The 14,998-nt window shown below is 43.5% G+C and overlaps 1 protein-coding gene across 25 annotated transcripts in view; it reads right to left on the reverse strand.

The window, feature by feature from the left end:
* The window catches only part of Axdnd1 (axonemal dynein light chain domain containing 1), a 75,958-nt gene that overhangs the window by 22,103 nt on the left and 38,857 nt on the right, over window positions 1–14,998 (reverse strand). For all 25 annotated transcript variants that reach the window (XR_013043352.1, XR_013043349.1, XR_013043348.1 and 22 more), the window contains 3 exons: window positions 13,197–13,398; window positions 9,449–9,542; window positions 915–1,123 (listed from right to left, as the gene is read on the reverse strand). Coding sequence is in view for 18 of the 25 variants with exons in the window: in XM_076547709.1 (XP_076403824.1) it covers window positions 915–1,123; window positions 9,449–9,542; window positions 13,197–13,398 (505 nt within the window). In the remaining 7 variants the exon portion in view is untranslated. The remainder of the gene's footprint in view (window positions 1–914; window positions 1,124–9,448; window positions 9,543–13,196; window positions 13,399–14,998) is intronic.

Below are 14,998 nucleotides of genomic sequence, written 5' to 3' on the forward strand. Positions count from 1 at the left end.
AAAAGTTATATATTCAATTTTCATGGAATTGGAATAATCTTGTTTTATTTTGTTTTCTCTCCCTCCCCCTTCATTCACTCCCTCCCTCCTCCTCTCTCTCTCTCTTTCTCTGTGGTGTGTGTGTGTGTGTGTGTGTGTGTGTGTGTGTGTGTGTGTGTACACGAGAGAGAGAGAGAGAGAGAGAGAGAGAGAGAGAGAGAGAGAGAGAGAGAGAGAGGGAGGGAGAGAGGGAGAGAGGGAGAGAGGGAGAGGGAGAGGGAGAGGGAGACGGAGAGGGAGAGGGAGACGGAGAGGGAGAGGGAGAGGGAGAGGGAGAGGGAGGGAGGCTTGCTAAGCCTGAAGCTTACTGTTTTGACTAGACTGACTGGCCAGCAGATTCCAGGGATCTGTTTATCTCTGCCTTTCCCATGCCCAGCACTAGGGACAGACACAATGCTTGTCTTTTATGAGGGTGCTGGTGATAGACCCCAGGTGCTCATGCTTACATGGCAAACACTTGACCCATGGAGCCATCTTCCAAGCCCCAAGACTACAAACATCTTAAATGCTTCCCAGTACATATAAAGGTGAAAGATATTTATGCAAGTAAGCCAGTCCTTTTTAAAAAATGAACGCTCAGGTGTACGGAACACACTTCCTAGCCTCCCTTTGCCAATACGGTTCCCAAAAGGAACCTACAGTGCCACCGGGCACAGTGTTGAAGCAAGCTGGAAACCTGAACTAAGATTTCTTTCTTTTTCTGAGACAGGACTTCATTACAGAGCCAGCCTAGCCTTGAACTCACAACCCTCCTGCCTCAGTCTAGTATTCCTTTCAAGGCCTTAAACTAAGGCCAACTGTTACTTCGCCGTGTGTTCTACCTGCCATGCATTAACCTTCAAGTGGACAGCGGCGCAGGGAACGGCAGGCGTCACCTGTGCAGGTAGCTGGAGTATTGTGCCAACTTCTTGGCCAGTGAAATGGCATTCAACTCTAATTCTGCGATTCCCACTTCTCGTTGCTCCTGGGCCTCTAGTTCTTCCTCCTCCAGCTTTGGGAGAGTCTCTTGGTTAGTATAGTCAGGAAGCATTATGGTCAGCAAGTTGACCATCCACTTGATCATGGCTATATGCAATTCATCCATCTGTTAAAATGTCACAATCCAAACAACCATTTTAAAACAACCAAAGCCACATCCCATTTAAATAATAGAAGCAAGGAGGGGGGCTGGGGAAGATAACTCAGTCTTTACAGCTTGTAAGCGAGAGAGTTCAAATAAATGCCGGATGGGCATGCCTGCATACCTGTAATCCCAGACCTGGAAGGCGGAGAAGGGATCCCCAGAGCAAGCTGGCTAGCAAGACTAGTCATATAGGTCTGTTCTGAATTTGGGTGAGAGACCTTGTCTCAATGAATAAGGTAGAAGAGCCATTGAGGCCTTCACACACATGCTCACATGCACCTGCACACACATATGCATGAAACACACACACACAGCCACACACACCACTCATGTACACACGGAAAGAAAACAAAACAAACAAACAAAAAGGAATGCTCATCCCACGTCAAACTTTCAGCAACCCATAAATCTTAAAGAAATCAGACAATTACTTAGTTACTATAATCTTATTGTCTCACTATCTTGTGTTAAACTGGTTTTTGCTTCTTCAGCTTGACTAAGGGTGTTAAGTCACTAAAGTTCAAGTTTCCAAATTGTGCCCAAGGCACTCTAGTGCTCTACAAATAACTCAAAAGGACCCCCACAAGATCTTCAATGGAAGGAAGCAGTGATTAGGACATGTGCTATACACAGCATGAACGGGGCAGCCCACAGCTTCCTCATCAGATGCGTGTGTCACTTTTGATGACATTGTATCTTTTCAGAGTTTGCTGTTGATGGTTACGTGGAAAGACAGCATGAAATAGGAATGTGAATATTGATGTGCAGGAGGCACAGAGGTCCTTGTGTTCACAGAAGCACTGGAGGAACCGAGAATGTTAGAGCATGGGGCTGTTCCTTCAAGGGAAGGAATTCAGTACCTGTCATCCACCCAGAAGGCTGGGAGCAGACAAGCATTCTAGCCCGAGGATCTTTGTGCTATCTGAGTGATCAGAGGCCACGCTGGACCCTTCCCCAGACCCTCTCTCTCATCATGAGCTTGTTTATGTCAGTTCATCTATAGAACCTATCTTTATGGAAGGTGTCACGTGTACTTTACAGAGAGTTTTGATATAGTCCCATCTGACTTTTATTTAGCTGACTTTGTTCCTCAAAGAGATTTATGTGTGCTTTATTGGCACACAGGACTGAGTTAATTATCACCAGAAAAGTTTTCATCAAATTGTGCTGTGCTTAAATATGCCTAAAATAAACCGGTCAGGATCAGACTCCTGACATTTGAACCAACACTGGCTACTTAGTTATATTGAACCCTACTGCCTTCTTGCCTTTCTAAGGGGCACAGCCAAGGGAACACAGTCCTCAAATACCCGGCTCCCTTGCTTGGATTACCAAGCTCCCAATTGTCTCTAGGCTTCCACATCATCTATCAGCACTCTACTTTTTAAAGGTTTATTGTTTTATATGTGTGTGTATGTGGATATGCATGGAGGTGGTGAGGTGCCCTTGGAGTCCAGAAGCCATTTTGGACCCCCCTATTTGGAGTTATAAGCCATTGTGAGCTGACCAATGTGGGTACTGGGAATCTATCTCTGATCCTCTGCAAGAGCAGCAAGTTCTCTTAACCACTGAGCCATCTCCCCAGCTTCTAGGATTTTAGTTTCCACTGGCTTTAGGTTGTTCCCTTTCCCAGGATGCTATAGCACTTTCTAAATAGCTCTACTATTATTCACTTACACTCTAGCCACTCAATTTGCCTAGATGTCTCTTTAAGGCATAAACCATTGTGTTTATTCCTTCATACTACATAGAGTCTTTAGCAGGGAGTAGCTACTCCATGCTTGTAGAATGGATAAAAAGTAAATAAATAGGGCTGGAGAGATGGCTCAGGGGTTAAGAGTGCTGACTCTTCTTCCAGAGGACCTGAGTTCAATTCCCAGCACCCACATGGCAGCTCACACCTGTCTGAAACTCCAGTTTCAGGGGACCCAGACACCCATGGCAAAAACACAAATGCACATAAAAATAAAATAAAATATATTTTAAAAAAAAGTAAATAAATAAAATGTGGTGGTCTACCCAGCTTCCTGCCTCTCAGTCAGAAGGAAAAGGCTGTGAATTACCCAAAGCAATGTTGGTTAATGTGTATTTCATACTTAATTTAATGCATCGGAACAAAAGGTAATCTTGCCTGAGGAAGAGTTAAAAAGGCTGCCACCTCTCTTACCCCCTTTCCATCTGCTCAGAGGTAAATGCATTCCTAATAGCTCTATCACATTCCAATGGTCTGGACGATACTGCCACTGAAATGGCCTATTTTTTTGCTTACCTAAAACATCAATCCATCTTTGAATCTCCCTATGAAATCAACATAAATGGATACTATTATCTTCATTTCCAAGTTATATGATAGAAATTAAATGGCAGAATCAAGGTCATGCAATTAGTCAGGTGAATTTAAAAATAAAACAAAAAATAAAAAGATTATCACTTATTTCCATGATTTTAAACAAATAGAAAATGAACATTATCATTGTTATACTAAACATATTGGCTGGGATTCTGATTCAGAGCTCTCAAGACAGAGGTCACCAAGGAGTGCGTGTTTCTCTTTTATGATCTGTGTTGTAGAATATTGGTTTAAGAAGTGTTATATTCGTTTATGCTGTACAATATTTGTTTAATGATGCAAAGATGTGTTGCTGTGTTATTTTGCTTTTCTTTCTTTTTTTTTTTTTTTGTTTTTTGTTTTTTATTTTATTTTTTTTGTTTTTTGAGACAGGGTTTCTCTGTGTAGCTTTGTGCCTTTCCTGGAACTCACTTGGTAGCCCAGGCTTGCCTCAAACTCACAGAGATCTGCCTGCCTCTGCATCCCGAGTGCTGGGATTAAAGGTGTGTGCCACCACCGCCTGGCTTGTTATTTTGCTTTTCTAAGACACCTGATGATCTAATAAAGAGCTGAATGGTCCATAGCAAGGCAGGTGAGAGGGATGGACAGGACTGGTAGGCAGAGTGAATAAACAGGAGGAGAAATCTAGGCTTGAAAGAGGAGGAGGAGTGAGAAAAGGAGAAGGAGAGGAGGATGCCAGGGGCCAGCCACGCAGCCACATAGCCACACGGCTAGCCACCGAGTAAGAAGGAAAGAAAGGTATATAGAAGAGAGAAAGGTAAAAAGCCCAGAGGCAAAATGTAGAAGAAGAGGAACTGGATAATTTAAGTTGAAAAGCTGGCTAGAAACAAGTCATGCTAAAGCCGGGCATTCATAAGTAAGAATAAGTCTCCGTGTATTTATTTGGGAGCTGGGTGGCAGGCCCCCAAGGAGTAAAAAAAAAAAAAATTCAGCTACAGTACCAACTTGCTGCAGTTACACTAGTCTCTTCGAGAAAAAGAGGCTACTCAGTGACTTCTTAGCTGATATTTAAAAATAAATAAATAAACAAATACAGCAGGATGGGGTGGGACAGGCCTGAAATAGCAACACTCTGAAGATTATAGGACAAGGAGGATCAGGAGCCAGAGGCCAGACTGGGCAACACAATAAAGTCAAGGCCAGTCTGCTCTGTGTAACAAGACCCTGTCTCAAAAATAATAGTAGTTAATTAACTCTTTTTGTTTGTTTGTTTTTGTTTTTGGAGACAGGGTTTCTCTGTGCAGCTTTGCGCCTTTCCTAGAACTCACTTGGTAGCCCAGGCTGGCCTCGAACCCACAGAGACCCCCTGGCTCTGCCTCCCTCCCGAGTGCCGGGATTAAAGGCGTGTGCCACCACCGCCTGGCTAATTAACTCATTTTTAAAAGGATACTTAATTTGGCCCTTCAGAATATAAGTGAAAGTTTGATGTATCGCTCAGTGGTTAGAGCATGGCCTGGCACATACAAGGTCCTGGTTTCGTTCCCAGCATGGAAAAACAAAACTCTGCAAAATTCTCTCTCTCTCTCTCTCTCTCTCTCTCTCTCTCTCTCTCTCTCTCTCTCTCTCTCTCTCTGTGTGTGTGTGTGTGTGTGTGTGTGTGTGTGTGTGTGTGTGTGTGTGTGTGTGTAGCCCAGGCTTTCCTGGAACCCACTATGTAGCACAGGTTGGCTTTGAACTGATGATGATAATGTTCCTGCCTGGGCTTCCCCAGGGCTGGGATTACAGGTGTGTGCCACCACACCCCTCTCGATTACTTCTTTACACAACAGCCTGAAAGTAATTTTCTAATCTGTTATAAAATCTAATGACTAAAAAATGATTCAGTGAACTGAGATTTCAGAAACTACAGAAATGCTACTCTGTCTGGCTACTGTTTGCAAGATCAGCTAATGGACACTGTGGCAGATGGTAAAGAACCTCTGCATAATTCATAGACAATTCAGAAACAAGTGTCATCATGTAACAAATACAGCTAATGATGAGCTTCACTTCGGATTTGTGTCTCTTTTTTTTTTTAAATTTTTATTTTTTTTATTTTTTAAATTACACTCATGATATTCATTAATTACACTCATGATATTAATCACATTTGTGGTATTCATGGATTACATTCACAGTATTCATTCAATTTTATATACATACATATATATTTAATTTTAAATGTCGAATGTCATTTCTTGAAGGGGGTAGGAGGTCTTAAATACAGGCTTACAGCACAATGGGAGGACCCCAGAGGGCAGAAGTTTGCTACTGATGTTTTACAATCTTGCATCTAAGCTGTTAAGGCCCATTATTCAGGATACACAGACAAGGAACTTCCCTTAAGCATTCAGGAGGGTGGAACCTGGCAGGGAATTAGCATAGGGAGGATATCAAGGTCAAGGTCAGCAAGCAAGGCAACAGTTACCCAAAACGGGGGCCAGGGCCCTACAGGTCCCCCTTTTATTAAAAAATGAGCTTCTGACTTGGGTTGCGTGGGACGTCAACAGGTCACCTTACCCGTCATGGAGACGCCTGCCCAGGCCACACAGGTGCTGTGTCTTAGGTTGGTGAGTACCCCCAGGCATTGCCCGTCTCTGAATACTCATTATCATACAGGCTCAATCGTGTGTGAGCTGCATAGTTAATTGCTGCCAAAAATCTCAAAGTGGCACTGCACTTGCAATCTGTGTGTTCGATACAGAAAAGACCAACAGAGGTCCTATCTCACCTATAGCCAGTAGGCTAAAGGAAACTGAGCCATTCCCTTCCTTAATGAGCCATACTGTACGTTGGAGTCCTTGTAAGATAGTATCCCAAAAGCAACTGGAACTTGAGTTTATAAATTTATAATTTTCAAAGCCAATCGAGATGTATATAAATACTGAATTAAATTTATCATTCCCAGTAGAATGAAAGATTAACTAACTGTTGTAGCTACTTTTGTTGCCAGGGTCTCTACTGTGCTAGCTGTAGTAAGCAATTATGAAATGGTAACCCCAGAAACAGCAGCAGCGGTGTGCGCCATTGTTATACCAGCAACAGTGGCAGCAGCAATGTCAACTTCTCTTCTGGATTGTGTGGACATCCACTGGCATGGATACAACTCCAGTAACACGAACCACCAAGGCCCGTTTTTCTTGATCCCAGCATGATTTTAGCTGGCAGCTCTTCTGGAGAATCCAATCTCATGGCTACAGTTCCTAGGCTTACATTAATGCTTGCCAAAGCTGGCCATATTGGGCTCTCAATCTCCATTGGCATCAGAAGGGTAGATTTTTTCATGAAGATCCATTAGGTCTCTGTCATGTTGGGCTTCAGCAGCAGCCACAGAGCATGTTCAGTGCTCAGGAATCCAAAGAGGAACCTCATTGTACTGAGGAAAGACATAAACAGAACCCCGGGGCCACACCAACACTAGATCATGTCTCTTCCACGTGCTAGTAGAAAGAACCTTCCATCACTCCAGAGGGTGATTTGTAACAGGAGCCCTTTAGTGCTTATCTGCGTTGGATCCTCCAGCAGAATCCACTGATAAATTCCAGCAGAATCCACCAATAAAAAAATTTAAAATATATAAAACAAGGGAAAGAATAGAATGTGGAGAGGAATGATGAGCCCCTAGTTCTCCCTTTTTTATAACTTTAGTAAATTGTTTGTTTGTTTAATATTTCAAATTTTTATTTTTTATTTTTTTATTGTTTAAAATTAATTTATTTATTTATTTTTCTATTATCAGCTTGATAGAGTATGTATTCTTATCTTAATAGTGAGATGTTTCATTGCAGCTTGCTCAGTAATTGAGTAAAACTGAAATTTATTATAAGCCACAGTTGTCCTAGGGACCTCCATGTTATATATATAGCCTCCATGGTTCTGTGGGTTGTAGTCTGATTGTTCTTTATTTTATATCTAGAATCCACTTATGAGTGAGTACATACCATGATTGTCTTTCTTGGTTTGGGTTACCTCACTCAGGATGATTTTTTCTAGTTCCATCCATTTGCCTGCAATTTTCATGATGTCATTGTTTTTCTCTCTGAGTACTACTCCATTGTGTATATGTACCACATTTTTTTCATCCATTCTTCATTTGACAGGCATCTAGGTTGTTTCCAGGTTCTGGCTATTACAAATAGTGCTGCTATGAACATAGCTGAGCATGTATCTTTATGGTATGAATCAGCATTCCTTGGGTATATGCCCAAGAGTGGGATGGCTGGGTCTTGAGGTAGTTCGATTCCTAATTTTCTGAGAAACCGCCATACTGATTTCCACAGTGGTTGTACAAGTTTACATTCCCACCAACAGTGGAGGAGTGTTCCCTTTGCTCCACATCCTCTCCAACACTGGCTGTCATTGGTGTTTTTGATCGTAGCCATTCTGACAGGTGTAAGGTAGTATCTCAGAGTCGTTTTGATTTGCATTTCTCTGATGATTAAGGATGTTGAGATTTCTTTAAATGTCTTTCAGCCATTTTTAGTTCTTATTTTGTGAATTCTCTGTTTAGCTCTTTAGCCCATTTTTTAATTGGACTGTTCAGTATTTTGATGTCTAGTTTCTTGAGTTCTTTATATACTGTGGAGATCAATCCTCTGTCAGATGTGGGGTTGGTGAAGATCTTTTCCCATTCTGTTGGCTGTCTTTTTGTCTTATTGACTGTGTCTTTTGCCCTGCAAAAGCTTCTCAATTTCGAGAGGTCCCATTTAGGATTTGTGTCTCTTTGTGAGCTGTGGTTTCAGGGGGGAAAAAAAAGCATCAAAGTAAGGTAAGCTCTGGAGCGACCCCCAGAGGCTTATCGTGAGCTGCACTGCAGGGCTGGTGGAAAGAAGGTCCACTCACATCAGTGTTTTGAACCACTTCAAAATTATTTTAAAATACTGAGTTTTTCAAAGATCTCTTTTGACTTTTGTATATGCTTTTACAACAGAAAACATTTCAATAATTCTGATGTGCACTTTAGTCACAACAAGTTAGAAATAACTTTTTCCACCAATTTTTCTTGCTAAGAGAATGACAGAATAAAGGACTTCCTGCACAAACCTGAAGTTCAGAGTTCAAAACCCGGGTAAAACCTGCGTACATGGTGGCCTGCCTGTGTCCCAGGGCTCACACAGTCGAAATGGGACCCCTAGGGCAAGCTGCTTAGCTGACTAGGTGAGTAAGTGACTGACTCCTTGAGCCCCTGGTTCTATGAGAGAATACTCCTCAGCAAACAGAGACTAAGGAAGACATCCACCATCACCCTGTGGTCTCTACACACATGCTCATGCATATGCTTGTGAACACGCATACACACAGGACACACACACAACACACACTGACAAAAAAAACTTTGAAAAAGTTGACACACCGATGTTGGAGTCTGGCAAACAGCACAGAGCAGTGGAACAAAGCGGCGAGGGGGAAACAGTGGAAACTGGAGGTGGGAACACGGATCAGGAAGCAGAATGGGGAGCTGATGGACAAGAGACCAGGCACTTCCACTTTCAAACAGCCATGCACATAGTTCCCAGAGGCCGTTCCGGTCTCTCACCTCCCTACATGGACTAACTACAATATCGCAATGTTAATAAAGAAGGACATAGGACATTTCCAAATGCTCCTAGAACAAGGGATGAATTCTAGATTACAAAAGAAAACAAATAGGATTCCATGGATGTAAATTCCTAATGGTAAATCGAGCATTTTTTGAAAAGAGTTGCTATAGCAATGCCATGAGATACTAACAGTGCTGGAATGTTCTCCTGTCACAGACAAATATCGAGTCCTATCATGTGATGCCCCCTCTGATAAACTTTTTCATTCTCCATTGAAAATCATTTGAATAATTACTATAGAAGCTTCCAGCTTGCACTTTCCAGTGCCTGCTTCACTCTTGAGCTCTGTTTTTTCCTGAAGAAAATCATCCCCCAACCAAAGCAAATAGAATCCCACAAAGCCATACATATACATACGTGTCGAAGAAGTTCAATGTTACCATTGGTGATTTCATTGCCTATCTTCAAAAGCCATTGTTGAATCATGTCAAATATATGACTTTGGAGTGTCCTGCAGGAAAGAGCAGACAAGATAAACCCAAGAGACTTGAGAAGAGTATACAAGTCACCGTCAGTGAGACAAAAGCAAGACATAGTAATTGTGGGTGTTGAGAAGTTTTGTGAGAACTTAGACAAAAGTGATTCAAAGCCTTGAGCTACCGATAAATTAGTTAGGTTGAGAAAGCCTTCCTAACTCCTAGACAGGTGTCACCTAGCATGATGCTCTTGGAACAGTGTACAGTCTACCTGCAATATTCTCTCTCCACTGTCAACAGCACGCTGTTCACTCCTAGGTGAGGAGGACCTTCTTGTGTAATGCTGATTAATTTTAAAATTCTCTCAGTGATTGGCAGCCAGCATGACAGTGTGCAGGGTCAGCACGGCCCACTTCCCAGCTAAAACAATCAGAGTTAACTTTGGAAAACTGAACCATTGAAAGCTTCCAGAAATGATAAGAAAGAAAAGAAATTCAAAGAAACAACGGCTGAAAACAACCCAAATTTATGGAAAAATAATAATTAACACACAAGGTTCAGCAGTCTCCAGGCAGAATAAACACAGAGATTCATAAACAGAAACATCAAAGTGAAAAATCAATTAAACCGAAAGGTAGTTCCTTGCAAAGGATGGGTTAGTTGGGCTTTCGATTGCTGTAATAAAACGTCAAAGCCAAAAGCAACTTGAGGAGGAGAGTTTATTTCAGCTTTCAGTTGTGGTCCATCACCCAGGGAAGTCAGGGCAGGAATTCAAGGCAAGAATCTGGAGGCAGGAACTGAAGCAGAGGCCACTGGCTTGTTTCCCTCGGCCAACCACGTCAATCATTAATCAAGAAAATATATTATACAGACTTGCTACAGGCCAATCTTATGGAGGCATTTTCTCAATTGAGAGTCCCTCTTCCCAAATGATTCTAGTTTGTGTCAAGTTGACATAAAACTAACCAACACAATAAGTGTTTAGCTGCAGTTACCAAGAAAAGCAGAGGCGAGGTCCAATGACCACATTCAGAAATGAGAGAAGGGACGGTGTTGACCTTTGGAAACAAAGGACAGGGACATGGCTGTAGTTCTGATGCGGTCTGAATGTGTCCCTCAGTGGTCACTGTGTCAAAAGCCAGTTCTCATGCAGTAACACTCAAAGGCAGTAGAAGCTGGGGCTCGAGAGATGGCTCTGTCCTTACTTGTTGCTCAACCAGGGGACCCAGGTTCAATTCCCAACACCCACATGATGGCTCACAACCATCGGCAACTCCAGTTCCTAGGGGCTGATCCATTTCTCTGACCTCTGTAGGTAACCAAGCACACAGACATACATGCCGGCAAAACTCCCATATACATAAAATCAAAATCATTTCTGAGAGAGGTAGTAGAGTCTTTGAGATTCAGCTCTGCAGGCAGGGTCTGCCAGACCCTTCAGGGAACCCACTGGGGACAGGTGTTGAATTGTCACTAAACGAAGTAGCTGATGCCTGCGCATTTCTAGGTTTAGTAGCAAGGTGAAGTTGAGAACTTTACAGAGCAGGAGAGAAATACAGAATCTGTCCTGGAGGGGTTGGCTCTCGGTGAGGTGTGTGCTAACCCAGATGTGCGAGACAGGGCTCAATGTGAGCTCAGAAAATCTGCACGTGCTCCCAGCAATGGGCACTCTGAAGGACAGAAAAGAGAATTCAGACAGGGGATGCATAAAGGGTGCCTGCAGGAGATGCCAGGGTTTTGTAGGGCTGGTACAGCTGTGGAATGCCATTTCACAAAGCCCTCGGCTGGCATCCAGCAGCCTGGGACCCTCTCTGAACTGCCCTCTCTGGAAATTCAGCAAGACACTGCTGGGTGGAGAAAAGTCTTTCTTTGGATAGGTAATTGGCAAGGCGGGAACTCAGCCAGAGCCTGCAAGGGGGATTTCAACCCAGGTTAGAATAAGGATGCCTGAGGACAGAATGATTCCCACAAGGGCGGGGCACTTGCAACAGGTCTCCTAAAGGACATCCCAGAAGCCACTCACTGACCAGACTAAATCTGTAATCTTATCTCCCAAAGGAAAGAACCCAGGTGAGAAAAGGACTGTTCCGAGATGCAACAGGCGTCTGGGAGCCTGGGAAGGACGACCATGAGGCTCAGACAGGAAACTGAACCCAGCAGACCTCCAGCAGGCTTTCACAGTGTGCTCTCACCCAGCTCTTCCTGCTTCACAATTATCCCCTCTTTAGTTAAGACACGGTGTCAATTAAGCTAGCCAGATCTGCCCTTCCTAGTTCTTGATCCCGCTGTGGTGGTCTGAATAAGAATGGTCCCCCACAGGCTCACATATTTGAATGCTCAGTCACCTAGGAGTGAAAGGATTAGGAGGTGTGGCCTTGTTGGAGGAAGCTTGTCCCTGGGCCTGGGGATTGAGGTTTCAAAGGCCCATGCCAAGCCCAGTGTCTCTGTCCCTGCCTATGGATCAGGAATTAGCTCGCGTTACTCCAACACCACGCCAGCCACCATGCTCCACACCATGACGATAATGGACTAAGCCTCCAAAACTGCAAGCTAGACCCAATTAAAGCTTCCTTTTATAAGAGTGCCTTGGTCATGGTGTCTCTTCACAGCAACAGAACAGTGACTAAGACACCCTTTACCATTCTTTATTTTCCCCTCTCAGAGAACACAGGCTGCCCAGTCTGTAGCACCCTTGTGTCTCAGATTTCTGAGAGCTGGGAATAGCCTTACCTCATTGTACTTCCTTATCTCTCTGGCCAAGCAACCCTCAGCCAAACTGGCCTCATCCCCCTCATCTGCCCCTACAGTTCTCCCCTTCATGTCTTCTTTCTCTACCCTTTCTCTGTCTCTCCCATACTAGCTAGTAGTCATACCCTGAGGAGGTTTTCTCTTCTTTCTTTTTTTCTTTTCATTTTCCTTCCCACTCCCAAATATAGTAACTAATACTAATCAATGCACACAATACTATTAATACCTCCTCCTAAAGTGATTGGCACTTACAAGATGGTTTTTCTTTTAATTCCACTGTATTTTGATAGTGGGCCTACATTTAATCGTGATTATTTTTGCATTCCTTTCATATGAACTGTTTATAATGGAAAAATGCAGAGAGATGGAAAACACATTAGTGGTTGATTAGGGCTGTAGGGGAGGAGAGGGGTAGAGACTAGATAGGTTATATGGCTTGCTTGTGTTTTTTTCCCCCAAGGGTTCGTGTTTTGGAAAGCTAGGCTTTTGGCATGGTCATGGCACTTTTAAGGGGGTGTGGCCTACTAGGAGGTAATTAGGTCACTGGGGGTACTCTCAGGTCCTTCCTACAGAAGTTGCTGGGAAAGAATGAGCTAGATCCCTCTGACTTGCCATGTGACTCACCCTCCTGCATTCCTGCCATGATGTCATTTGTTAGGAGCCCTCAACAGAGTCAGCACCATGCTGTTTAGACTTTCAGCTTGCAAACTATAACTAAAAATAAGCCTCTTTACTGAATAAAGAGTCCAGCCACTGGTATTTTGTGACAGTAACAGAAATCCTATTTCACCATAGCATGCACAGTTTCTTTTTTCGAAGAATGGAAAAAGGTTTCAAATCCACTACAGTTGGCCACATCTATAAATACACTGAAAAAAACTGAGTTATTGCATTAGAACTTTAGAAACATCCTCCCTGAAAAGAAGAGCCTGGGAACTTACGCTCCAGAATCCATGTCCAGGTATTGTGGAACGGTACCAATAATGGTTAACAATGTGTCCAACTGATACTTCATTTCATTGATTTTTTCATCCAGTTCATCCCAGTCTTCAGGGGGAATACTAGTGGACTCTAGGAAGTTTTCTAACTTCAAAAAACATATGTCCAGAGAAGTAATCAAGTTTGGAAGAACTTTAGAGATACCTAGAAAAGTGGGGCAAAAACATTAACAAACTATTTGTGATATCGTTTCAATACTAGATTATAAAATCTGGGCAAGGACAGACCGACCTCCTTTTGCCTATCATCTATCAGAGAGCCTTGAAAGACTCATTTCTGAAAGGACTGGAATTGGCACAAAACATCCCAAGACTAAGTTCTCAGCACAAAGGAGATTTATTTGCCCCAGAGGTGAAGGGTTTACAACACGGTCGCATTTACCGGGCGGACACTTCCGCCTAGCCATTTCCCGATCAAGGCGTCTCGTAGCTAGGATACCCGGCGGACCCGGATATCTCCGCCTAGCAAGGTCCGGGCCAAGGGGTCTCGTGTGATCAGGGTCCGTGACGTTACATGATCACGTAAGCACACAATGTGACCATGTGATCTACGCACACTCGTGGAGTAGTGACGTGACCTGGCCACGCCCCCAGCCGGTTTTAAAAGTGGAGCGCCATGTTTCCCAGTCCCTCTTCACGCACGTGTCTCTCCCACAGGCCTGCACACTCTCTATCCCTGTATTTCTAATAAACTCTTATAAGCAGATTCTGTCGTGTTTCGTGACATTTCCTTGCAGGGTAAGAACACAACGCAGCTAAATAACTAACAAGAGGTACGAAGGACAGAGAATAAGAGACTAAGACAGGAGATAGAGGATGAGGGAGAAGGGGAAGGGAATAAGGGAGAGGGGAAGGGGATATTTGTCCTGAGAGACAAAGGACTGCCTCTGGCTAGAGAGGAGAGAGATGTGGACCATGGGCAAATGGTAATTTATAAAGGTAAAATGGGAAACCCCATGTTAGGATGAGTTGGTTTATTTTGGTTGGGCATGTAAATTAGGTAGCCAAAGGGGGCTTTTGATTGCTGGACTTCAATACTTTGATAGCTAGACCTTGGTGGTCAGCCTCGGGAAGAGGAAGTGGCCAAATAAGGGAATAGACCTTGGTGGCTAGCTTTAGGGATGTAATCTAAGGGTTTTTAGCAAGGCAGTGGGAATGGGGGAGAAGGGCAAGGCCTGCCAGAGCAGTGTTTGCCATGCTCAGGCCTACTAGAACCCCTCAATTCCTAAATACACAGTAAGTAAACACTCTGCAGTGAATGCTTCTGAAGCAGTGGGATACATCTTTTGGTGCATTCTAATTTTCTTGTTTTCTCCATGGAGAATCAAATGTATTAAATCCAGAAGTTACCAGCGACAGTTTTCTGTAAATGGCATTATTTTAATGTCACTCTCTGAAGAGTGCTTCTCCCTGGGATAGTTAATGACCAGTGAGAGTAGACATGGGTCTGAAGCCACTTCCTGGGTCCCTGACGGGTCTTCATGAAGGCCACACTTTCCAGCCACGGCAACCACTATACCCCGAAGGCCCCTGGAGAACAGAGCCTGGATCCCACTGTTAACCCAGTGGACTACTTCACTGGGAGGTCACAGAAAAATACCTTCTCTGTCTCATCTCAGTTGTAAAACATGAAATGAAGATCCTACCTTCTTAGAGTTACATAGAGAAATAACTACAAGCCAGCTGTTCGTGCTGTCTTAGGTGGAAACCTACCACTGTATTTACCGGTGCATCAATAAGTAAAC

This window comes from Peromyscus maniculatus, chromosome 11 (assembly GCF_049852395.1).
Source record: "Peromyscus maniculatus bairdii isolate BWxNUB_F1_BW_parent chromosome 11, HU_Pman_BW_mat_3.1, whole genome shotgun sequence".
In the NCBI taxonomy this organism is placed as follows: Eukaryota; Metazoa; Chordata; class Mammalia; order Rodentia; family Cricetidae; genus Peromyscus; species Peromyscus maniculatus.